This window comes from Leopardus geoffroyi, chromosome B3, assembly GCF_018350155.1.
Source record: "Leopardus geoffroyi isolate Oge1 chromosome B3, O.geoffroyi_Oge1_pat1.0, whole genome shotgun sequence".
In the NCBI taxonomy this organism is placed as follows: Eukaryota; Metazoa; Chordata; class Mammalia; order Carnivora; family Felidae; genus Leopardus; species Leopardus geoffroyi.
The window spans coordinates 40190852-40214896 of NC_059337.1; the positions used below are offsets into that span (position 1 = coordinate 40190852).

General features: G+C 45.7%; 1 protein-coding gene and 1 pseudogene across 4 annotated transcripts; one reads left to right on the plus strand and one right to left on the minus strand.

Moving 5' to 3' along the window:
- The first annotated feature begins 1536 nt into the window (after window positions 1-1536).
- On the plus strand, window positions 1537-23591 carry UBAP1L (ubiquitin associated protein 1 like). Of its 4 annotated transcripts, none has more exons than XM_045449431.1 (6): window positions 1540-1975; window positions 9209-9501; window positions 13871-14491; window positions 16846-17052; window positions 21995-22096; window positions 23032-23591. In XM_045449431.1, the coding sequence occupies exons 2-6, from the start codon at window positions 9382-9384 to the stop codon at window positions 23164-23166; spliced, it is 1185 nt and encodes a 394-aa protein (XP_045305387.1). In that variant the 5' UTR covers window positions 1540-1975; window positions 9209-9381; the 3' UTR covers window positions 23167-23591. The 4 variants fall into 4 exon arrangements, with proteins under 4 accessions (XP_045305389.1, XP_045305387.1, XP_045305386.1 ...); XM_045449430.1 differs by having other exon boundaries at window positions 9334-9501; XM_045449432.1 differs by lacking the exon at window positions 1540-1975 and adding an exon at window positions 3235-3277.
- LOC123584747 lies at window positions 6956-7064 on the minus strand (annotated as a pseudogene).
- Window positions 23592-24045: the final 454 nt, after the last annotated feature.

Genomic DNA, 24045 nt, shown 5'->3' on the forward strand with positions numbered 1-24045 from the left:
GTTTTACACTTGGCTCAAATTAAGATCTAGATGCAGTCTATACACTGTTGTTGGTTGATACGTTTCTTAAATTTCTGATAATCCATAGGTCTTTCTTGCTTCCTCCTGTGTACTCTTGTACTCTCTCTCCCTTGAGATTTATTACTTGAAGAAATTTTTTTCCTGAAGTTTCCAGTCTGAATTTTGCTTATTGCATCCTTGTGATAGCATGTTCCTCTGTTTCCATATCTCCTATAATTTAGTGGTTAGAGCTGCATTGCCCAGTATGGTAGATATGTATCACTATTGAGCACTTGAAAGAGAGTTTGAAATGGAGTTTGAATTGAGTTGAATAATTACACCTATGGATCACGTTTCTATTGGACAGCACTGATTAAGAGTGCACACATTTTTTGACCACATAAAGATTGGAGTTTTCTGAAGAATATATTATACACCTGGTGTGTACTCCATTCAGGAGGACTAATGTCTAGTTGTCTATTTTTGTGATCTTAGCAGCCACTGGTAATCAAGACCTAAAGTCATTCCTTTGGAGTTGCAAAATAGTGATAGTTTAATTCTGCCTTTCTTTCTTTAGTTATTAGCTGGAATACTTCTAAAAGGGGAAACATCCCCTCATCAACCATTTGGTTAGTGCAGGGTACAATTGGTACAGGAAAGGCAAATACATATTTTTTTATTTACTAGTTTTCAAATTAATGAGCTGGTTCCCTAGAATCCTCCAAAGGTAACAAGTGAGTTTTATTTTGAAGTATCATTATGAATTCAGATCTAACCATAATTGTCTTTCAAGTCATTGTTATTATTTATCAATTGTCTCATCTTTGGCCACTGGGAGCCTTTTTTTTTTTTTCAATTTTTTTTTTTTTAATGTTTGTTTATTTTTGAGACAGAGAGAGACAGCATGAACAAGGGAGGGTCAGAGAGAGAGGGAGACATAGAATCTGAAGCAGGCTCCAGGCTCTGAGCTGTCAGCACAGAGCCTGACGCGGGGCTCGAACTCACTGAGTGTGAGATCATGACCTGAGCCGAAGTCGGCCGCCCAACCGACTGAGCCACCCAGGCGCCCCTGCTGGGAGCCTTTTTAACTCAGTTTCTGAATTCCCTTTCAATTCCAGTATTCCATTCCAAATTTGTTTTACATATTGCGTATTCCAAACCTGGAAACAGTCATTTATCTAATGATAAATTAGTGGAAAAGGTATTTATAGGCCATAATCTGCATGATAGGGGTGGTCATTGTTATTGCTGCTTCTTGTTTGTTGGTTTTTATGCTTTTCAGTCAGAACTAGGAATTACAGTTCCCTTGAGCCATCAGCCTTTTTCTAAATCATGCCTTTTTTATACCTATATTCTTTTTTTAAAATGTTTATTTAATTTTGAGAGAAAGAGAGAAAGAATCCTAAGCAGGCTCCAAGCTGCCAGTGTAGAGCCTGATGCAGGGCTTGAACCCACGAACCACGAGGTAATGACCTAGGCCAAAACCAAGAGTCGACGCTTAACCCACTGAGCCACCCAGGCACCCCTGTACCTATGTTCTTTTTATATTGAACATAAATTAATGAAAATAGAGAAATAAACTCATTCAAAGATGAACCAGAAATGTGTTGATTCATCATGTCCTGTATATACAAGAATATTGTTTATCTTATTTCCCAAAAGAGGAGACCCTGGGTTGGGAGATACTCTAACAAAAAGCATTTATTTTAAGAAATTAGGTAAATACAAGAAAGATTAAAAAATGAAATAGATTAGTTGTATGTTAAATACTAAGTGTTCTTAGTGGCTGAGTTTATGACGTCAAAGAATTTGCTACAAGCCAATGAACTTAATCACTCTAAACCCATTCATGTTCCTATGTCCATGTGACTTGGGCAAGGGTGTATCAAGAAGCTTAGACAGCATTATACCATCTGCTGTAGCAATTCACTTCTACATATTTTGTCCACAGGGGAACTATCCTGGGAATCACAAGGTAAGTACAAAGTATGTCTTGTTCCATTCAAATAATATAGAATATATAGAAGGAATGTGAGTGCTGTGAAGTATTAGCAGTGATTATTTTAGGGACTAGTGACTACATGAGGCATTTCCAACTAAATCTGTTTTTTTTCTTTTAATGCTATAACCAATAAACTATTCCTGTATAATTGTTAACTTTTTTTAAAAATAAGTGTGAGTAATTACTACACGCAACGTGGGGCTCAAACTCATGACCCCAAGATCAAGAGTCATGTGCTCTTCCGACGAGTCAGGTGCCCCTGTTAACTTTTGGGTGTACCCATACAGTATTTCCTGACTTGGCACGTCTGGCTATCTATGAAGATTTTGTTTCCAATGCAGGTTCTGTTTGCCTTTTGGAATAAACTGAGTTTCTCACAGTCTCTGAAGCAAAGATCGAAGTCTTTGAGGCAGTTGGTGCTAGAGCACATAACTATACAGAGCAGTAGGCACCTTTCAACTTAATTAGCTCATGCTTGCCAGAATATGGATTCTAGGACTTGAACTGTGTTCTTAGAAAATGGTTTTTACCATTTACCAGGAATGATACTAAGTGCTAGAGATGTGAAAGGGAGCAAAAAGACAGGATTCTTGCCCTCCTGGAATTAGATCTAGAGTAGAAAAGCTTAAGAATACAGATAATTAGTTGTGATATGTGCTACAAAGAAAAAGTGGTTAGTCATCATTTATATTTTCCATTGTTCAAATATTTATTAAATGCCTGTTGAAACTCAGATTAATTTGCTAAGTATAAGGGCTATAATGGTGAGGGGGATAGGTTAATATCCAATTAATTGATCCAGCAATCAAAAAATGTACTGAGTGGGGCGCCTGGGTGGCGCAGTCGGTTAAGCGTCCGACTTCAGCCAGGTCACGATCTCGCGGTCCGTGAGTTCGAGCCCCGCGTCGGGCTCTGGGCTGATGGCTCAGAGCCTGGAGCCTGTTTCCAATTCTGTGTCTCCCTCTCTCTCTGCCCCTCCCCCGTTCATGCTCTGTCTCTCTCTGTCCCAAAAATAAATAAACGTTGAAAAAAAAATTAAAAAAAAAATGTACTGAGTGCTTTGAAGGAAAGGTAAATGGTTCTATGAGATTAGGCCCTTTTTTTTTTTTCCTTTTTTAATGTTTATCTACTTTGAGAGACAGAGTGCAAGTGGGGGAGGGGCACAAAGAGGGAGACACGGAATTCAAAGGAGCCTCCAGGCTCCTAGCTGTCCGCACAGAACCCCCCGACACAGGGCTCAAACCCACAAACTGCAAGATCATGACCTGAGCCAAGGTAGGATGCTTAACCAACTGAGCCACCCAGGTGCCCCCAGGCCCTTTAAAGTCTTAAAAGCCACTGTACTGGGTAGATCTACCCAAGTTTGGGGGGGGGGGGTGGATCAGGAAAAGCTTTTTTTTTAATTTAAATTTTAATTAGTTAACATACTGGCTTCAAGAGTAGAATTCAGTGATCACTTACAACACCCAGTGTTCATCACAAATGCCCTCCTTAGTGCCCATCACCCATCTAGCCCATCTCTCACCCACCTCCCTCCATCAACCCAGAGTTTGTTCCCTATCATTATGAGTGTCTTGTGGTTTGTTTCCCTCTCTTCTCTTTTTCCTCCCTTTCCCATATGTTCATCTGGGTTTTTTTCTTAAATCCCATATATGAGTGAAATCATATGGTATTTGTCTTTCTCTGATTGACTTGTTTAGCTTAACATAATAACATTCTAGCCTCATCCGCATCATTGCAAATGGCAAGATTTCTTTTCTTTTTGATGGCTGAGTAATATTCCAGTGTGTGTGTGTGTGTGTGTGTGTGTGTGTGTGTGTGCGCGTACCACTTCTTTTTTATCCGTTCATCAGTTGATGGACATTTGAGCTCTCTCCATAGTTTGGCTATTGATGTTACTATAAGCATCAGGGTACATGTACCCCTTCAAATCAGTATTTTTGTATCCTTTGGGTAAATACCTAGTAGTGCAATTGCTGAATTATAGTGTACTTCTATTTTTAGTTTTTGGAGGAACCTCCATGCTCTTCTCCAGAGTAGCTGCACCAGTTTGCCTTCCTACCAACAGGGCAAAACAGTTCCCCTTTTTCTGCATCCTTGCCAACAACTGTTATTTCTTGTGTTGTTAATTTTAGCCATTTTGACAGGTGTGGTGGTGGTATCTCATTGTGGTTTTTATTTGTATTTCCCTGATGATGGGTGATGTTGAGCATCTTTCCATGTTTCTGTTAGCCATCTGAATGACTTCTTTGGAAAAGTGTCTATTCATGTCTTCTGCCCATTTCTTAATTGGGTTATTTGTTTTTTGGGTGTTGAGTTTGATAAGTTCTTTATAGATTTTGGATACTAACCCTTTATCAGATATGTCGTTTGCAAATATCTTCTCCCATTCTGTAGGCTGCCTTTTGTTGATTGTTTCCTTCACTGTGAAAAAGTTTTAATCTTGATGAAGTCCTAATAGTTCACGTTTACTTTTGTCTCCCTTGCCTTTAGCGACAAGGTAAGGGAGACAAAACTTCTAGTAAGAAGTTTCTCTGGCTGAGGTCAAAGAGATTGCTGCCAGTGTTCTCTAGGATTTTGATGGTTTCCTGTCTCACATTTAGGTCTTTGATCCATTTTGAATTGATTTTTGTGTATGGTGTAAGAAAGTGGTCCAGTTTCATTCTTCTACATGTAGCTGTCCAGTTTTACAACAGCATTTGTTGAAGAGTCTAGGAAAAGCTTTTCTGAGGAGATGATGTTTCAGCTAAGCTATGAGGCATAAACAGCTATTCACTAGTGCAGAGGAGACACAGAAGAAGAATGTGGCAAGAATTTGGAATAGAATATGCAAAGGCCCTGTGTTGGGCTAAGAGACCAAGGCAATTGAAGACTAGCATGGCTAGAGTAAGACAAGAAGGGAGGGGGGAGGGGCCAGACACCGCAAAGCTTTGGAAGCCCTTGTCAGGAGTTTGATTTTTATTCTGAGAGAGCTGGGAACCATTTGGGGCTTTTAAGCAGGGGATTGGCTTAGTTTGCTGTTTTGAAATGATCACTTTTGTCCCAGTGTGTGAAACAATTACAATGATAGGGCATAAGAGGGTATATTGGACACAGTTGTCCAAGTGAGAGATAATGGGGGCTTGGACTCCCATGTTAGCAGTGGAGGTAGCGTGAAATGGGTGGATTTCAGAGATTTAAGAGAGGAAACTTGGCAGGGATATGAGATGAGTGGTCGTGAGGGAGAAGAGAGTGTCAGGCTTGAGTCCTCAGTTTGTATATCTTAGACATTCCTTGAGACAAGAAATTCTGGGGAGGAGGAAAAGTTTCGGGGAGGGGAAATCAGGAGTTCACTTTAGATATGTAGAGTTTGAGGCACCCTTGAGAAATCTTGGAGGAGATGCCTTGTAGGCAGTGGTGTTTATGAATTTGATCTCTGAGAAGAAGTGCAGAATTTAATATGAGTCATTGGCACATAGATTATTGATGCTGTGGGCAAGGATGAAGTCATTTAGAGTATGGTGGAGACCTTTATAAAAAATAATACTTATGTCAGTGCCTGGGCTCCAGGTAGACCAATTACTACAACCCCCACTTGCCCTGCCTCTCACCCCTAGGCTCAGATGCAGCCAGACAGGCACAGACCCATGGAGAGGTCCTGGATTATAGCCTGCTGAAGCATGCACAGACTGGCCTTCCCAATATCCCCACTTCCCCATCCTCACCCCACCCCACCCCTTCAGACTCATCAAAGCTTTCTCCACTGCCTACTGAATGGAGTCAGTATTCCGTTTTCAGGACCCTCGCCAGCTCTACCCCAATCTACCCCTTCAGTCTTAATGCAGGCTGCTTCCCAGCACAAACTATCTGAGTCATATGCTTTGTCCCCGCCCCCTCCTCCCCCCACCTCTCTCTGCCCTGCCTCTGCTCCCTGACTCAAGCTGTTCCCTCCCTGGAGTTATGCTCTCCACTCTACCTTTAACCTGCTCACAGGCTGTTCCCATACTCTTCAGGATCCAGGTCAGGGTCCTGTCAGGGTCCTTCCTGAAGCTTGCCCAACTCGCATAAGGACTAGAATACTTTCTTTCCGTTGAAGAATATCATTTAATGATCTGTACCGTTTATTTTATACTTAGCAGAGATCACTGTCATTTTAGAGTGTGCTCTAACTAGATCATGTCTTATACTGTAGCCCTTCCTATTCCTGTTTCCAGAATTCTCAAATTCTTAAATTATTCCAGAAACAAGTGTAGAACTGAGTAGAGAATATCTATTAGGATGCAGATGCTGGGTCAGAAGTGAGAGAGGAGGAGGGTAGCCCTGTACCTGCTCAGTGGACAGGCGGTTCACACGTGGGTCTCAACAAAGCTGTGGCCTTTACCCACAGCTCAGAATTCTAATGACAGCTGAAAATGTGGATGATAAATCAGAGAATGCCAAAACTTGCTAACTTTCTTATGTCCCTTACAACTCCTTATGCCTCAGAGGTCCCCTGATGGAACAGGCTGATGGGGCAGATAACTTACTGATCACAATGGGACTTGTCTGATCCTGTAGCATAAAGAGCCGCTCCCAGTGCGCTGGGAGACTATCTCCTGGCATGGGGTGGAGAAACATTTGGAGTCTTACATACAGTAGACACAGACTAGAGTGGGCAGGCAGTGGAGATGAGGGAATTAAAGGATTTGCCCATCTGGCCTCATTTGACCTCTCTGCACTCAGATTACTTACTCTGTCTCTTCTCATGATCTCCTGTGGGCATGGGGATGACCCCAGTGACCCCTCGCAACAGGGGTTTGCAACATCCTAGTAGGGATGACATTGTAGTAAGCCAGAAATACTCCCTGGTGCAGTCCCTGGTAAACCCTGATTGTTTGCAAAATGCCAGACTGTGGTCAGGAGTCTAGATTTAAGTATATATTATAGGCAGTCTCAAGAGCTTGAATTCTTTGTGAGTTTCATTTTGTTAAGAGAACAGAATCTTTAGTTTAAAATACGTAACAAATAAAATCCCTTGCTGTTGTGAATATTATTAAACTAACAGATACTATACTTGATCTCAGCCAAAAGGCCCAGAAGCTATGTATGAATTAATTTTTCTTAGATTTCAGCTTTAGTAGTAGATACTGTTGACTGATACTAATTTAACTTTCTCAGCAGTGCATGAGAGTTCATTCTCATCAACACTTGATATTGTCAGGCTTTTTAAATTTTAACCATTTGTGTGTGTGTGTGTGTGTGTGTGTGTGTGTGTGTGTGTGTTGATATCTCATTGTTTTGTTTTGCATTTTCCCAATGGCTAATGAGGTTAAACAACTTTGATGTTTATTTGGATATACTCTTTTATGAAGTACCTGTTAACATCTCTTGCCCATTTTTGAATTAGGTCTTTTTCTTACTGCTTTGTAGTTCTTTGTACTTACTGGATACGAGTCCTTGGTCAGATACATGTGCTGCAAATATCTTCTCCCACTCTGATTTGTGTTTTTTATTTTTTGTTTGTGTGGTTCTGTTTTGTTGTTTTACTGTCTTAATGGTATCTTCCAATGAATGGAAGCCAGTTTGTCAGTGTTTTCCTTTATGGTTAGTTTTTTGCAACCTGCCTAAGAAATGTTTACCTATTCTAAAGTCATGAATACATTCTCCTATTTTATCTTCAAGCTTCATTTTACCTTTCACATTTAGATCTGTAGTCTACCTGGAATTGATTTGTGTGTGTGATGTGAGGTAGAGGCCAGGATTTTTTTCTAGGTGGACATCCAATTGATCCAGAACCATTTACTGAAAAGACTTTTATTTTCCTTATGCCCTCTGCAGGGCCAATTTTGTCGTAAGTTAAGGATCCATATAAATATGGATCTGTTTCTGGACTTTCTGTTCTGTTTTATTGGACTCTTTGTAAGTCCTCATGTTAGTACCACACTGTCTTAATTCCTGTAACTTTAAAGTAAGTGTTGATATAGTATAAATCTTCCAACAGTGCTGTTTCTTCTTCAAGATTGTCTTGGCTTTTCTTAGTCTTTTGCCTTTCATTTAAATTTCAGAGTTAGTTTGCCAATTTATCCCCCAAAAACAAGATGGAATTTGACATGTGGGGTCGACAGATCAATTCAGGGAGAATTAATATGTTTATGACATTGAGTCTTAACTCATGAACATGGCATGTTCCTCCAATAAATATTTTATAGTTTTTCACATAGAGGTCTTATATATCTTGTGTTAGGTTGAGTCCTAGAAGGTTGGTTGATAATATTACATGATATCTTATTTAAAATCTCACTCTCTAGTGACATTTTTAAAAGACAATATTTTCATGGTTTGTTGTTTGTATAGAGAGATATAGTTGATTTTCATATATTGACCTTGTATCCAATGACCTTGCTAAATTAACTTACTAATTCTAAGAGTTTTATTTATAGATTCCTTTGGATTTTCTACATATAATTATATCATCTACAAATAATAGTAGTTTAATTTCTTTTTTTCCAATCCTTATACTTTTATTTTTTTCTTTTCTCTTTTTACACAGGCTAGTATCTCCAGTACAATGCTGAACAGAAGAGATAATGGGGACATCCTTGTCTCAATCTTGGGGATATCTTTCAGTATTTCACTATTAAGTGGCCTGTTTGCTTTAGATGTTTTAGTGATATTCTTGATTATGCTAAGGAAATTACTTTCTATTCCTAAGTTATTAAATGGGCTTGTTTTTTCCTAAAATCATGAACGGGCATTGATTTTATCAAGTGCTTTTTCTGCATCTACAGATATAGATAATCTAGAACTTAAAATTTTTATTCTATTGACATTTATTTTTACTCCCAGTGATTGATTTTGGAATATTAAGACAATCTCTCATTCCTGAAATAAACTCAACCCAGCAATGTTGTATTTTTCTATCCAAAATTATTTTTATTGAGATTTTTGCAGTTATGTTCATGAGAGATTGACCTTAATTTTGTCAGATTTGGTATCAGGATGGTGCTGAAATAAAAATGAGTCAGGAAGTATTTCTTTTCTGGAAGTGTTTGTAATTTGACATTTTCCTTAAATGTTTGGATGAAAACTCTTGATAACATGCTTTAGCACTAGTGTCATAGGCCACATTTTGGGAAACAATGGTCTAGGGCAAGACTTAAACATGAAATAGTCAATAAGAATTGTCTTATTGTCAATTGTCAAGTCAGTTTGAATGCTCTTGTTTTTGTTCATTTCCTCCCTATGCAGCACCAGCCACTTTACTTTTTCCTTCCCAGCTGTGTGGGCCTCAGCTAAGTCACCACACGGGAGAGTGGTAAGGCCATTTGAGACCAAGCCTGGTTCTCAGGACTACACTCTCTCCCTGCCACCAGGCAGCCTGCCCCAGTCCTGCTCAGCCATCTCTACACTCCTCTGACAGAATGAATGCCCTCGATGATGTCCCCTTCAAGGTGCCCAACGGCTTTGTGATAGGCACAGAGCCCCTTCCTGGGCCAGAGCTCAGTGTCCCAGCTTGCAGGGAGCTTCTGCTGGGTTCTATGGTAAGTATATCTCTCTGTCCATCTATCTCCTTGTCTCTGGGTCTATAGATCTGATGCTGAGACTTGGGCTTGGTTCCTTGATTTTATTTTATTTTAATTTTTTTAAGAAAGGACCTACAAAGCCTTTAAAAAAATTTTTTTATGTTTTTTTATTTTATATTTGAGAGAAAGAGAGACAGAGAACAAGCAGGGGAGGGGCAGAGAGATGGAGACAGAATCTGAAGCAGGCTCCAGGCTCTGAGTCATCAGCACAGAGCCCAACACAGGACTTGAACTCACGAACCATACATGAGATCATGACCTGAGCCGAAGTTGGATGCTCAATCGACTGAGCCACTCAGGTGTCCCAAAGCCTTTTTTTTTTTTTTAATATTTATTTTTTTTTGAGAGAGAGAGAGACAGAGTGTGAGCAGGGTAGAGGCAGAGTGACAGGGAGACACAGAATCTGAAGATGGATCCAGGCTCTGAACTGTCAGCATAGGGCCTGATGGGGGCTTGAACTCACAAACCGTGAGACCATGACCTGAGCTGAAATCAGGAGTCGGACTCTTAACCGACTGAGCCACCCAGGTGCCCCTTGTTCCTTGATTTTAAAGGGCAACAAGGCCATTTCTGTTATATTCTAGAGAGTTTTGGAAATAACCCAAGAGGAAAGGTGTTTCATCATGAAGTCTGGTGGCTTGTGATGGGGATTATTCTGTGGGTCTTATTTTAAGCTTAGGATAACTGGAAGCCTGCCTATATGAAGCAACTGAGAGTCATTGCAAGGATACCCCAATTGCTCCCTTCTCCGTCAGCCTCCTGGCACATCTAAAATTCTACCGTTTAGGATCACTCTTACGAGCTAAGACACTATCTCCAGAATCCCCTGTTAAAATGCAGACAGTTACAGGGAACCCATTAGAGGGGATTACTATTCCATAGACCCAAAACACATCAGCCCTGGAGGCACCTTCGAAACACCCCATGCCCCACAGCTCACACACTGGGATGTGTACGCAGTGTATGTGGTGGTATCACATACCCTCAAGATAAACATGATTATTTAACTTCTGGGAGAGTCAAGTTTACTTGAAGATTTAGGGGGAGATCTATTGCATTTGTATTATAACACAGGTGTATCATGAGCTAGAACACAAAATTCACATGAATTTATAAAATGAAAAACAAGATTGCAAAGAACTGTGGAACTGATGTGGGGCCTCTCAGACTCTTGTGTGTTCGTTCTCCACTGTCTGCAGAGGGCTTTGTAAAAAATTCTGAGGATCTGGGTCATCCCTCACTCATTTTGCACATGGGAAACCTGAGGTCCAAAGAAGGGAAATGACTCGTCTGAAGTTAGTGGCCATGGCAAGACTAAAACTCAGGTCTTGACTCCAAATCATTTCATATTAGCTAAGAGCAGGATTGGAATGTAAGAGACACTGGACATGTATTGTTCCAAGGTTAAAAAAAAAAAAAACAGGTTGTAGGAAGTCAGGTGCAGAGAGTCCAGTCCACAAAGGAGAAAGGGGCTCTAGTGGCCTGGGGGCACAGGAGCAAGAGACTCAGTGTGGTTTTTGTTTTATCTGCAGAACCTGGGGTCGCACTGAGGCTCCTTAGGACCAAGGTCTCCAGAATGGAAAGAAGCTCTGTAGAGCCCAGAGCACATGTCCAGGGGCCCATCCTCTGTAGGGCAGGAGCTCTCGCTTTCTCCAGGCAGCTTGTGCTATGGGTTCTTGCCCTGAGTCAAAGTTGGCCTCTATGGTTGGGAGTAGAAATTTGCTTTACTGGAGGTGGATCATCACAGCTTTTCCTTACATGCTGAGCTCAGGCCAAGCTGGGAAGAGGCTTTTCTGAAAGCTACTTCTCTTAGAAGCAGAACTGGGCACCTTTCTGCCAAGTCCACATCTGGTGTCCTAGCCAAGGTGCTGACCCCTCCTCTCAGCAAGGGTATCTGCACTCCCTTGAGCCATTTCCCTTCCTGGGCCTCCATTTCTTTTACTGCTGGGCCAATCTAACAGAGAAGCATGAGACTCCAAGTATGATTTACAGCTTCTCCTGGTAAGTCCTCTGAGTTCACTGGGCTGTATTCCCAGTATTTGGAACTTGGAATACATTTTCCCATAACAATAATGTTATAGATAGAGGTTAGATTACCTGTGAAAAAATAATAACCACAGCTACTATAACTGAGCACCTGCTGTACAGTGGGCCTGTGCTTAGGTGCTCTTCATACATTCACTCTTTTTTCTTTCTCATATTTATGATAACCCTTTTAGCAGGTATGTGTTCCCACACCATAGCACAGGAAGCCAAAGCTCCCATCCAAGTGATGCACAGGGTTATGTTGCCTGTGCGTGACACACCCAGACTCCAACCTGTGTCTGTCAGACCCCAAAAGCCTATGTCCACCCATCCATCTGGCTGCCCTCTCCCTTCCTTCTACACTCAGAGCCTTGGCAGGTCTGTGTTTTGTTGTTTCAGAGTTTCCCTTTAATGAGAGTTCATCACTGTTAAAAAAATTTTTTAGAGAAAAAGTACATTCACATAGTTTAAAAATGAAAAAAAAATCTATAAAATGGTAGAGAGCAAGAGTTGACAAACATTTTCTGTAAAAGGCCAGATAGTAAAAAACTGGGGCAATTAAACTCTGTTGTAGGGAAAGAGTTATAGTTTTGGAAAGGGGTGGGTGGGAATGGTTGTGTTCCAATCACACTTTATTTATAAAAGCTAGGTGAGGGGTCATTTTGGCCCAGAGGCAGCTAGAATATCTTGGGAGAGTGAAAAGCCTCCCACTGACACCTTCTCATCCACCCACCCCCTCACTGGAGAGAGCTGTTACTCATTTTCTATGTATTCTTCCAGGGATTCTTCTGTGTATATGCACAAATAAGTACAGCTATTGCCTCCCTTTTTACACCAAAGGTAGCATTTTTTTTTAATGTTTATTTGTTTTTGAGAGAGAGAGCGAGCGAGCACGCAGAGCAGGGGAGGGGCAGAGAGAGAGAGGGACAGAGGATCTGAAGCAGGCCCTGTGCTGACAGCAGAGAGCTCCATGTGGGGTTCGAACTCATGAGATCATGACCTGAGTCAAAGTTGGACACTTAACCGACTAAGCCACCCAGGCGCACCACAAAGGTAGCCTTTTATACATACACTGTTCTTCTTGACTTTTTTTTAACCTAATATGTTTCAAGATCTTTCTGTATCAGTACACGGAAAGCTTCTTCAGTTTTATTTTTTGCTGTATAGCATTGTGCATTATATGGATATATCCTACTTTATTGAATGGGTGCTCTCTTGATGATCACTTGGGTTCTTCCCAGTCTTTTCCAATTATAAACAATGTTACATGGAATGACTATATGCAAATGTCCTTTTGAATTTTTGTAAGTATTTTTCCAAATTGCCCTCCATAGGGGTCACTGATTTACATCCCAGGCAGCACTCTACAAGAGGCCTGTACCTCCCACACTCTCCCACAGAATGTCCTCAGACTTTGGATCTTTGCTGAGGGCTAGGCGGATGGTATCTCAGGGTAGTTTTAATTTGCCTTTCTCTTGTCAAGAGTGAGGTTGAGCAACTGCTCGGGTGTTTAAAAGCCATCTGTATGGCTCTTTTCTGTGGACCATCCATATCTTTTGTTCATGTTAAGCTGTTGGTCTTTTTCCAGTCTATATCTAGCACTCACTATGCTAGTAAATGTAGCCCTTTGTCTGTGATGTGAGTGCTGTTTTCCCCTAGTTTGTCATTTGTTTTTGACTTCGCCTATTGTATCTTTGCCATGCAGATTTTGCACATGTGTGTATCTGTACTTTTATGGCTTTTGGATTTCGATTTACAGTGAGAAAGGTTTCCCCCACTTGATCTTATCAAGGATTTCTTTCCTGTTTTCTCCTAGTACTTTTATGGTTTCATACATATATTTAATGTTTGATCCTTTTGGAAATCATCCTTGTATAAGAGTGAGAATTTCTTCCAGCTAGCTAACACCATTTATGTTTGTTTTTTGTTTTTGTTTTTGTTTTTGTTTTTAGCTAACACCATTTATTAGTTCGTCCCTCTATTTCCCATTGCTTGAGATGCCACCTTTATTATTTACTAAAGCCCCACAGATATCAAAGTCTCTTTCTGGACTTCCTATTCTTTACCTGCATCCGTGGAGGCCGAATTTGCTACTCACTTGTCGTTGATATTCATCCACCCCATTGCTAGCTAAAACTGAGGGTGAGAGTCGGGTGGTGATGGATGCCTGGGATTAAGAATCGGAAGCTGCCCAGACCTGGCAAGTTTCTGGCTGAATAGGTTCCCGGAAGGCCAGGGAGTAGGAGTGCGCCCTCTGGCCCCGGTTTGGGTCCCAGAGCCTCACGTCGCCGTCTACTTGCAGCACGACTTCAGCCTGGAGAGGAGGGCGCTCTTCTGGGTAGAGGCTGTCCTCCGGGAACCCTGCCCGTTCCAATGCGACGCCCCGGGAACGGCGTCAGCGCCTCCCGCCTGGCTGTTGCTGGTCAGTCCCGACCGCGAGCCGGTGCCGATGCCTGTCGCAGACACGGGCCCTGAGGCTGGACCCCAGCAGCGGCTTGAGGAGGAGGTGGAGGAGGAAGAAAACCAGGACGAGGACCACGACGAAGAAGATGCCGCCTCCGCCAGCGAGGAAGAGCCACGTCCCTGCAGCCCCCAGCCCGGCCCCCCTGCGAGCCCCGCCCCCCCTGCGAGTCCCGGCCCGGGCCATCCACGGTGCTCGCTGGACGTGCTGCGCGGCATGAGGTCGGAGCTAGCCGGAGCGCGGCGGCGGCTCTCCGAGGGCAGGCTGGCCGCCCGCCCCCGCGCCCTCCTGCACCGCATCCGCCACCGGGCGCTGAGCCTCTGCCCCAGCCCGGCACCGAGTCAGTGCCCCGTGCCGCCCCCGGGCCCCGCGCCCCCACTCCCCAGCACGCCCGCGCCGCCCCCGCGGCCCTCCACGGCCGGCGCCATGCCGCCGCTGCGGAGTCACAAGCCCACGGTCGCGGTAAGGAACCTTCTAGCTCCGCCAAGCCCGCAGGCCAATAGTCTGGGTTCCTAGCCTGATTCGCAGCCCTAGTCTCCTCCTCTCTGCTCTCCTCCTCCTTACCTTTAACTGTTCTCATCTGGCCACGTACTATGCTGTCCTTCCTGTGGCCCTGGGCCTAGAATATTCCCTGCTCAGAGGCCCCCATTCCCTGTTTCCCGCTGTTTTGCTTCTGTTAGGGCACATGCCACAATAATTGTAATCATCCAGTACCTGTCCATCTCTTAGGGCAGTGATTGGATGGCATCCATTTTTGTTGCCAGGGCACCAAGCTGCAGACTTGGCCAGTAGGGGGTGCTGAGTGAATGTCTGTTGAAGTAATGAATGTGACTCAAATCTAGGGCTTCCCACAGAGCAAGGGCTTCCTGTAGGATGGATGAGCTGGCGACTCAAAGAATACTCACTGAGCAGTTATTTACTGCTGGGCCCTGAGTTTAAAGAGAGAAGGTCAAAACCACAGGACAAGGAGAGTTGGCCTAAGGGGTGTGGGACAAGGCAGCACTGAATAGTGAGAGGGATCAGGTGTTGAGAGGAGGTGACAGTTTTTGCAGACTGGGAGGCTTTGGGACAGAGGATGTGCACCTGCAAGAAAGGGGAGCAGAAGTGAATTTAAAGTAAAACCCAGGTGACTTGGTGGCTTAGTCATTTAAGCATCTGACTTCAGCTCAGGTCATGATCTCGTGGCTTGTGAGTTCAAGCCCGAATTGGGCTCTGCACTGACAGTGTGAAGCCTGCTTGGGATTTTCTCTCTCCCTCTCTGTCTGCTCCTGTCGCACTTGATCTCTCTTTCTTTCTCTCTCTGTCTCTCAAAATAAGTACACTTAAAAAAAAAAAAAAAAAGTAAAATCAGTGAAACTTAAGCCTCAGACCCCTCACTTTGCCTCTCCCAAGGCCTTATACCTAATTTTATCTTCACAATTGTGTGCCTTGAGAGATCCAAATTATGTAAGTACCAAACTCCATAAAACGTGGATCTGGAGCAGATGGAATGGGTCAGGATTGATAGCCAAAGGTGGCAGTTGGGCACAGCTTTCTGCCCCCCAGCTGCCCTGCAGTCAGACCAGGAGATGCAACAGAATAAGGCCCAGCTGAAGTTTAAATCCAAAAGACAGACTAGAGGTCTGGCTTTTCCCACTTACTGGTGTGTGACCTTTGGCAAGTCACTGAACTGCTCTGAGCTATCCCTGTTCTACCTGTGAAGTGGGCCACTTGACCCCGCACAGTTGCGTAGAGCAAACTCAGAGAAGAGGCTCTGTAAATTGGACAGACCACACCGCATCAAGGGCCAGATGGTGATGCCAGGATGGCTCTTCCTGGTGCACATTAAACTTAACTCTAGCAACAACCCTGTTGGGTGGGGGAGGATTGGGGCACATGTTCTGTACAGGAGAAAATTGAGGCAGAGAGCAGCTAAGAATTATTTTTTTTAAATATTTTACTTATTTTTGAGAGAAAGAAAGACAGTGTGAGTGGGGGAGTGGCAGAGAGAGGGAGACACAGAATCTGAAGCAGGCTCCAGGCTCTGAGCTGTCAGCACAGAGCCTGGCATGGGGCTTGAACTCACGGACCACGAGATCATGACCTGAGCTGAAGTCAGACACTTAACTGACTGAGCCACCCAGGTGCCCCACTAAGAATCTTTTTTAAGGTCAAAAGAATAGACTCAGATCCTAAGATTTTGATGTTTTCCAGTTAAAACTGGGGGTAAAGCAGACCCTAGAGTAAGTTTCCCTGGCAGGGAACCCCTTGAAAAGATAGGAATGGGTGGGGAATTCATGTCATACATACACACTCTGCCCCAAGAGCCAGGGCAGCAGCTAGGCTTCACTTGGGGAGAAGGGATCAGGGTAGTTTGTTCAGAGTTGGCAGACGGGTGCTTCTTGACAGGGAATGGGTAAGGGGTGATGCTGGCCAAACTGACTGATATGCCTTCCAGCCACCCTCCTTACTCTAGGGTCTGTGTGGGTCCTCTTAGCACAGCTGTGCCCAGTTCCTGCCCTGTTCCATGCCCTGGCAAGCCCCAGTCCAGCCACACTGAAGAAGGAGGAAGATCCACCTCTGCTCCCCACTCACTAAGGTGTGGAGTAAAGAATCCTGAATTTGATTTTGAGTAGGGCTCAGCTCCCAAATGTGTGTTGCTTAGTCATTAACTTCTCTGAACCTTGATTTCAGTATCTGTAAAATGGGATAATAGGATGGACCTATGATATTTCTCTTGTGGAAATATTATCATTTACTGGCCTGTCAGTAAAAATGTCCTGCCCAGCCAGGTGTCACTTCCAGTAACTGACACATCCAACCTGTCTGTATTTCAGTCCCTCAGCCCGTATACCTGCCTGCCACCTCTTGGGGGGGTGTCTCAGAGTCTCAGCACCTGTAGAGCACACCCTGCTTCTGCTGACCTGCTGTCTGCCCTGAGCCAGGAGGAGCAAGATCTCATCGGGCCAGTGGTTGCCCTGGGGTATCCCCTGCACAGGGCTATCGGGGCTCTGCAGAAGACAGGGCGACAGAGCCTGAGCCAGGTAGGTGGATGGGGCCCAGAGCTGGGGGAGCTGTGGGTCTGGAGCCGGGGGAGGGGCCAAGTGGTTTTTATCTTTAATGTGAAAAAGTTTTTTCTCCTCTTTAGAAGCAGAACCTTAGCCTGGCATTAATTGTTGAGGGTTATGAGCAAGTTTCTAGACCCTAAGGCTATTTTCTCCATAAGAGTTTATCAGGAATCCCTGTGCCCAGAGAGTTTTAATATTCTATTCCTGTCCCAGTCTCTGCCCCAAGCACAGGGGGCTGGAGCTTTGGGCAACCAATAATCTTTCCAGAGATCCCCAATAGAACTTTCTGCAGAGAGAGATGTTTTATACCTGTGTTGTCTAATACAGTAGACACTAGCTGTATGTGGCTATTTGAAATATGGACAGTGTGACTAAAACACTGAATTTTTTTACTTAATTATAATTAATTTAAATTTAAATAGCCACATGTAGCTGCTGGCTACCATATTGGAAGGCACAGCTCTAACCACTTCCTTCAATGAACAGTTTATCTGTATTCATATCCATCTCTTTCTCTTTTGATCTACCCATCCATCCATCTAATCAACAGCATTTACTGGGAACTTCCTAGGTGTTTAGATGCAGTGGGGAGCTATGGGGAAAACTCCCTCTTGATGGAAGGGCCTGCAAAGAATTTATGGCCATTCTTAATCGACCACAAGGAGGTTCTAGTGATCAGGAAAGTCTTCATGGAGGTGGCACGTCTTCAGCTAGACTTCAAGGATGAATAAGCTCTGAATTTGAAGGAAAGAGAAGGGATGATATTCCAAGCAGGAGAAACAGTATGAGCAAAGGGGTGGAGAGACAGCAAGGAAGGGTTTGGGAGGCCCTGATCCCACCAGTCTTGCTGGAGTGCAGGGTACATGATGCAGGCTGGTAGGAGATAAGACAGGGAAAGGGAGGGGCGCCTGGGTGGCTCAGTTGGTTAAGCAACCAACTTCGGCTCAGGTCGTGATCTCACGGTTTGTGAGTTCCAGCCCTGAGTCAGGCGCTGTGCTGGCAGCTCAGAGCCTGGAGCCTGCTTCTGATTCTGTGTGTCTCTCTCTGCCCCTCCCCTGCTCATGCTCTGTCTCTCTCTGTCTCAGAAATAAGTAAACATTAAAAAAAAATTAAAAAAAAAAAAAAAGACAGGGAAAGGGAGTTGAGGGCAGATTGAGGGTGCCTTGAAGACTGGGCTGAGAAGTTTATAAATGACCCACTAACAACAGGAAGGCATGGAAGGATTGTGAGTTGGGGCAGGAGGTAACATTGAATGCCACTGCCCAAACCTCCCTTCTCCCGCCTGAATGTAACATCCTACTTCACGTTGTTTCTGACACATGGGAACTCTTTTGGTTGGAAAGCTGAGCTGAAGGTATCAAAAGGTCCCAGGGCAGTTGGCACTTAGTTATCTCTGTGCCCCCCCACCATCAGAGGGCTTGGGCACTCTCTCCACAGTCATGTAGATGACTGCTATGTGCTGGGTCCCTGACATCTGGAGCTGCCTGCTCTTGGATAAGAAGTGACAAAAGGAGAGTAACTCTCAGACTGGAGCTGAAGCAGGATGTGCTGCTGCCAGGTTGAGGAGGTGGGCGAATGCCCCTGGCCCCCTTCCCTGCCCATTCCTGCTTCCGCTCTCCTCTGGCTTCATTGGTCTGTGCCTTGTCCTGGAGGAAGACTTGCAACATGGTGACCCCCGTGTGGTTAACATGGAGGCTGCCGACATTTCTTGAACACCTTCTTTGTGCCAGTCCCTCAATCAGAGAGTATTCAATTAGGCCTTCTCAATTCTGCACAGTTGCCACCACTGTCCCCACTTTGCAGATGAGGAAATTGAGGCCAGGGAGGTTCATATAAACAATCAGTGGCAGAACTGGCATTGAGGCCAGGCTGGTTTGACTCTGAATCTTTGCTGCATGCTTCTTTTCTCTCATTTCTTGTGGGAGAACCTTCCAGGGAAGCATCCCAGGCTGATATGAAATTAAAAAGTAGATCTAAAGTTACCCCCACCTGCAGCTGCTGCTGAAAGCCAGGACCTTGGCCAAGAAACTGGCCGGGAGGACTATGAAGGACCAGGCCCATGGTGCGGGTCTGCACATTAGTTGGAGCCAGCACAGGGCACTGGCCTCCCTGTGGGTGGGCTGGGAGAATCACACTACATCAGGAACATTGTGTTTCCAGATATGTACTGACCACCTGCCTGGCCAGCCGGATCTCTGGGTGGCCTTCTTCCCTGGTGGTCAGTCAGGAGCCAAGCCCTGAGGTGTGGGCCTGAAGGACTACTGGATGACTTCATCTGTCCTCCCCCACCAAGTTAATATTCCCCGCTGTTCTGTGAAGTTCCGCCATTAACTGAGCAGCTCCTTTGGGTTCAGATTCCTTCTCACCTTAAAGGATATATACCATAGTAAACCTCTTTGGCCAGAAATTAATGACAGATGGTCCAGGAGGGAGGTTATGGAGACAGAGCTCTTAGAAGAGCCAGGGAGAAAAGAGGAGATACAAAAGATAAGCTTTGTCCATGATTGCTTCGTTCCTTCCACAAGGATGGATGTGCCCACTGACTGCTTATAGGACAGCATGGGCAGTGTGTGTGAGCATCCATAGGCCAGGCACCTTGCTATGGGACTCCAGGCACCTAAGGGCCCCTCTTTGAGTCTCACTTTCCCTATTCACAGAAGGGAGGGACTTACAGTCCCGTCCTGGGGTGTGAAAGTGACATCCTTACCCACCCTGGGTCCTGAGGCAGACCTGGTGGCTTCTACAGTCTTATAGGCCCAAAAGCTGACCAACCAGCAGAATCTTTACAAATGTAGATCTACAGGACCTACTCTGGAGGATCCCAGTCAGTGAATCCGGAGTGGGGCCAATGGCCTATCATTTTAAAGATCTGAAGGTGGTTCTGATATGCAGCCTGGCAAGGAGTCTACTGGTATGGATTGAGGTCAGCCGTCCCTTGAGTCAGTGGTTCTCAGCCTTGGCTGTACATTAGAATTACCTGGAAAGCTATAAAAATCCCAGGGCCCTGAAGTGCCTGGGTAGCTCAATCAGTTAAGTGTCGGACTTTGGCTCAGATCATGATCTCACGGTTTGTGGGTTCAAGCCCCATGTCAGGCTCTACACTGATAGTGTGGAGCCTGCTTGGGATTCTCTCCCCTACCCCCTCTCTCTGTCCCTCTCCTCCTCACACTCTCTGTCTCAAAATAAATAAACTTAAAAAAAAAAATCCCAGTGCCCAGACTGCCCCCTAGACTGGTTATATCAGAGCCTCTGGAGGCAAGCATCAGTGGTTTATGGGTAAAGTTCCCAGGCAGCTACAGTCAGCACCAAGGCCAAGAACCTTTGCTGTGGGTGAACCAAGAGGCAAAGGGCACATCCATCACCTGCTCTTGACATACTCCGGTTTCCACCTTTGGAAATCCTGTCTACTTTTCAATGCGGCTCAAAGCCCCTCCTCTAGCAGTTGAAGCCCCTCTGCTAGCAGCTGGGCCCCTGATGGACAAGGCTGAGAGGTCAGGTGATCTAGGCTGTAGTCCTGGGTCCCTGGGCAAGCTGTCCACCCTGCTTGGACCTGTTTCTTCAATTGTGCCAGGAAGGCTTGGCTCGGTGGTTTACAAAACATGCTCAGAGCAAGGTCTAGGTGTCCTGAGGCAGGAGCATTGGACTCCTGACTCCCCTGCTCCTGCCCCCAGTTCTCCCAGAGCAGCTCCAACCTTCCTATTATTGTTGAAGCCTCCTGATGCTTGGACAGTTCAGAAGCTAAAACAGTTTGAAAACCATTAATCTGTATGATCCATGCTTTCTGCCCAGCTCTGAAAGTCTGCAGAAACCCGACCTGTTTCTTTTCCACTTACACCTGTAATTCTTGTGGTCTGCAGCCTTCACTTGGCATCAACTCTCTATAAATCTTGCTTTGATTTGCCTGGCACTCATGATTTCCCGTATCTGGTTCATCTCCCCCACTAAGCTTTGAGCTCCCTGGAGGTGGTTCTTAGTTCATTTTATAAACACAGCATACATTTATTTAGCTCCTTCTGCCTGCCATGCTGGGTGCTCTGGGAACGCAGCAGTGAACAAGACTGATACAACCCTTCCCTCATGGAGCGAGAAGTCAGCAGATGAGAACGTTGAGGAAGATAGTAGAACAGCTACAGAGTTGTATGTGCTCGGACAGGGGAAGCATGGGTGCTGTGGGAGCAGCAGGCAAGGCACCCAGTGGAGACTGGGGGCAGAGGCTTCCCAGGGAAGAGGAGTGAGACTGACCTTGGCGGAGGGAGTTAGATATGCAGAGGCCTGGGGGTGCTGAGGGAGTCAAGGCCACTGATGGGCAGGGACAGGCCTTTGAGCTCTGGTAAGGAGGCAGTACTTCATCCTGAGGGCAAAAGCAACTTGTGGTGACTGAACACGGAGTGACTTGAACAGGTTTTCAGGCCTGTGGGATCTTCCTCTGTCCTCCCTTTCCCGGCACTGGGGCTCACATGGTCCTGGATGGCAGACACATATGTATCCAGGGATGGGGGTGCTCACAGGTGTGGAGGGTGAGGAGGTTGCTTTCACATGGGTGGGTGCTTACCAGGGAGGGTGAACAGACCGGGATGGGTGTTGGGGAGATGCCTGTGTTTCAGGCCAGTCCCACTCCCTGCTTAGGTTCTGGGAACCCTCTAGCTCATCCTGATAGCCCTTTCCCTGGATTTCAGCCCCCAGTTTGGGACAGTTGGTCAGAACTTGCTGCCCACCCGTCCCTAGGTCCCCAGAGGAGGCCTTTGTCCCTCTTTTATTGGCTCACAGGGTCTCTGGGGCCATTTCATGTATGGTGGGTCGACTGGTCAGCCTGGTCTGAGCTCAAGCCTCACCGAGGTCCCCAAGGTTCCTCTTAATCTGTTCCATCAGCTGACTGTGCCACTCCTCTAACCACACCCCTTTCCTCTTTCTGGCCCAGTTTCTCAGCTACCTTAGCGCCTGTGATCGGCTGCTGCGGCAAGGCTATGAGGAGGGCCTGGTGGAGGAGGCCATGGAGATGTTCCAGTTCTCTGAGAGCCAGGTCAGCAGGGCCACTGCCCAGGCCCAGGGGAAGGGGAGGGGAAGGATGTGGGTGCACACACGAGCCTAGCATACAGGGGCACACCAGTACCAGAGGCACAGCCTAGGGGCCATCAGGAGCTAGCCTGCTTGCTCAGCCCTGGGGAGAGGGAGACAGCCCAGGGAGGCAGAGGGAGGCAGGAAGGGAGGGAAACAGGAGGAACGGCTTTTGTGTCATGTAGCTGAATCAATACACAAATATTATAGAGTGCCTGGTCTGTCAGATACCCAGGGAGGAGCCAAGTGCAGCACAAAGATGCTTAAACTCTGCTTGGGGAGTTTGCTGCCTACCTGGAAACCCAGAATGCAGGCACCCAGGGGCCCCGTAGTACATTCTGAGTGGCCAGTGTATATGAACTGTCCACAGTGTGCTGTTGGCCTAGGCTCTGCTGGGCAGCTCTTCACAGGGGCTGAGGGAAGGACAGAGGGATGGGAGAAATGCTGAGGAGGAGGGAGGGAGGATAAGCAGAGACTTTTCAAGCATTGGGATCAGAGGAGGAAGGAAGGCAGAGGCTGCACTGTGTGAAACCTCGGCAGGGTTTGGGGCCTGGGCAGAGACCCCAAGCTGTGCATCCTCTGGGCACCAGTATGCAGCCTCCTTTCCGTCCAAGTACCAGAGCACAGAGAGTCAGGAATGGGCCAGAGTGAGGGAGTAAAGCCAGGATAGAGCCAGTGGCCAAGCCAGGGCCTCCTTCCTTGGCACAGGAACGGAGGTCCACGCTCATGTCAGCCAGAGGTACAGGCAAAATGTAGGTGCTGCCCAGGATCAGGCTTACCTGGCTTGGGGAGTCCTTAGCTTTCTGGGAGTAGATACAGTGGGCACCAGGAAGGGGGCTCCACAGGGAGATGGCTGGCCTGGCAGAGTCCCCAGCACTCTCTCTGCTTCCACTTCCTCAGGCAGGGGAATTCCTGCGCCTCTGGGAACAGTTCAGTGACATGGGCTTCCAGCAGGACCGGATCAAGGAAGTACTGCTGGTCCATGGCAACCGCCGTGAGCAAGCCCTGGAGGAGCTGGTGGCCTGTGCCCAGTGACCTCGGCGCTTTCCACAATGCCTGTGCATCCCTCAACCTGTGCCAGACCTGGCAATCCATTCCAGCTCTGTTATTAAGACTATATAAGAGGGGCGCCTGGCTGGCTTAGTTGGAGCATGTGTCTCTTGGTCTCAGGGTTGTAAGTTCAAGCCCCACTTTGGACATAGAGATTACTAAAAAAAAAAAAAAAAAGTAAACTTACAAAAAAAAAAAAGACTACATAAGAATAACAGTGAGGTGTGCTCATTGTAAAAATGTAAATAATGCCAAAGGTGGAGGTAAATATTGTAGGGGAGGCCAAACTTTACCCATTTAGGTTTTCAGCTGGGGCTCTTGAACAAAAAGATTAAGAAGAGAAAAACAGTTTATTAATGCATGTGGCACACATCATGTGGGAGAAACCTCAGTAAAAAAGTAACTCAAAGCAGCAGTTACAGCTTTGGCTTCTATAGCGTTTTCAACAAAGACAGTAAATTTGTAGAGAAATACAGGACAAAGGAAACCGGTTTTAGGCTTCCAGGGATGGCATGCTGTGGGGAGGGTAAATATGTGGAAATAAACTAAGGAGTAGGAGTATTTGCAGATCCCTCTGGAGTATCACTGGGCTGATAAAAATCTATTTCCAGAAAAGGGGAATTTATACCTTAGAATTAGGCAAAATTGGGGGGTGGGGAGGCGAGGAAGGGTAGGGAGGGCCTTTTTCCTGCATTTGCTGCTCTTTTTTTTAATGTTTATTTTTGAGAGAGAGAGAGAAAGAGCATGGGAGCGTGAGCAGGGGAGGGGGAGGGGCAGAGAGAGAGGGAGACAGAATCCAAAGCAGGCTCCAGTCTCTGAGCTGTCAGCACAGAGCCCGACATAGGTTCGAACTCACGAACCCTG

Bases quoted from the DNA above. Each gene is read 5' to 3' on its own strand.
- UBAP1L (XM_045449430.1), top strand. From the start codon at position 1,823: ATGAACTTAATCACTCTAAACCCATTCATGTTCCTATGTCCATGTGAC. The intron at 1,976-9,333 runs GTAAGTACAAAG...CCCTGCCACCAG, and splicing joins ACTATCCTGGGAATCACAAG to GCAGCCTGCCCCAGTCCTGC. The intron at 14,492-16,845 runs GTAAGGAACCTT...TCTGTATTTCAG, and splicing joins GTCACAAGCCCACGGTCGCG to TCCCTCAGCCCGTATACCTG.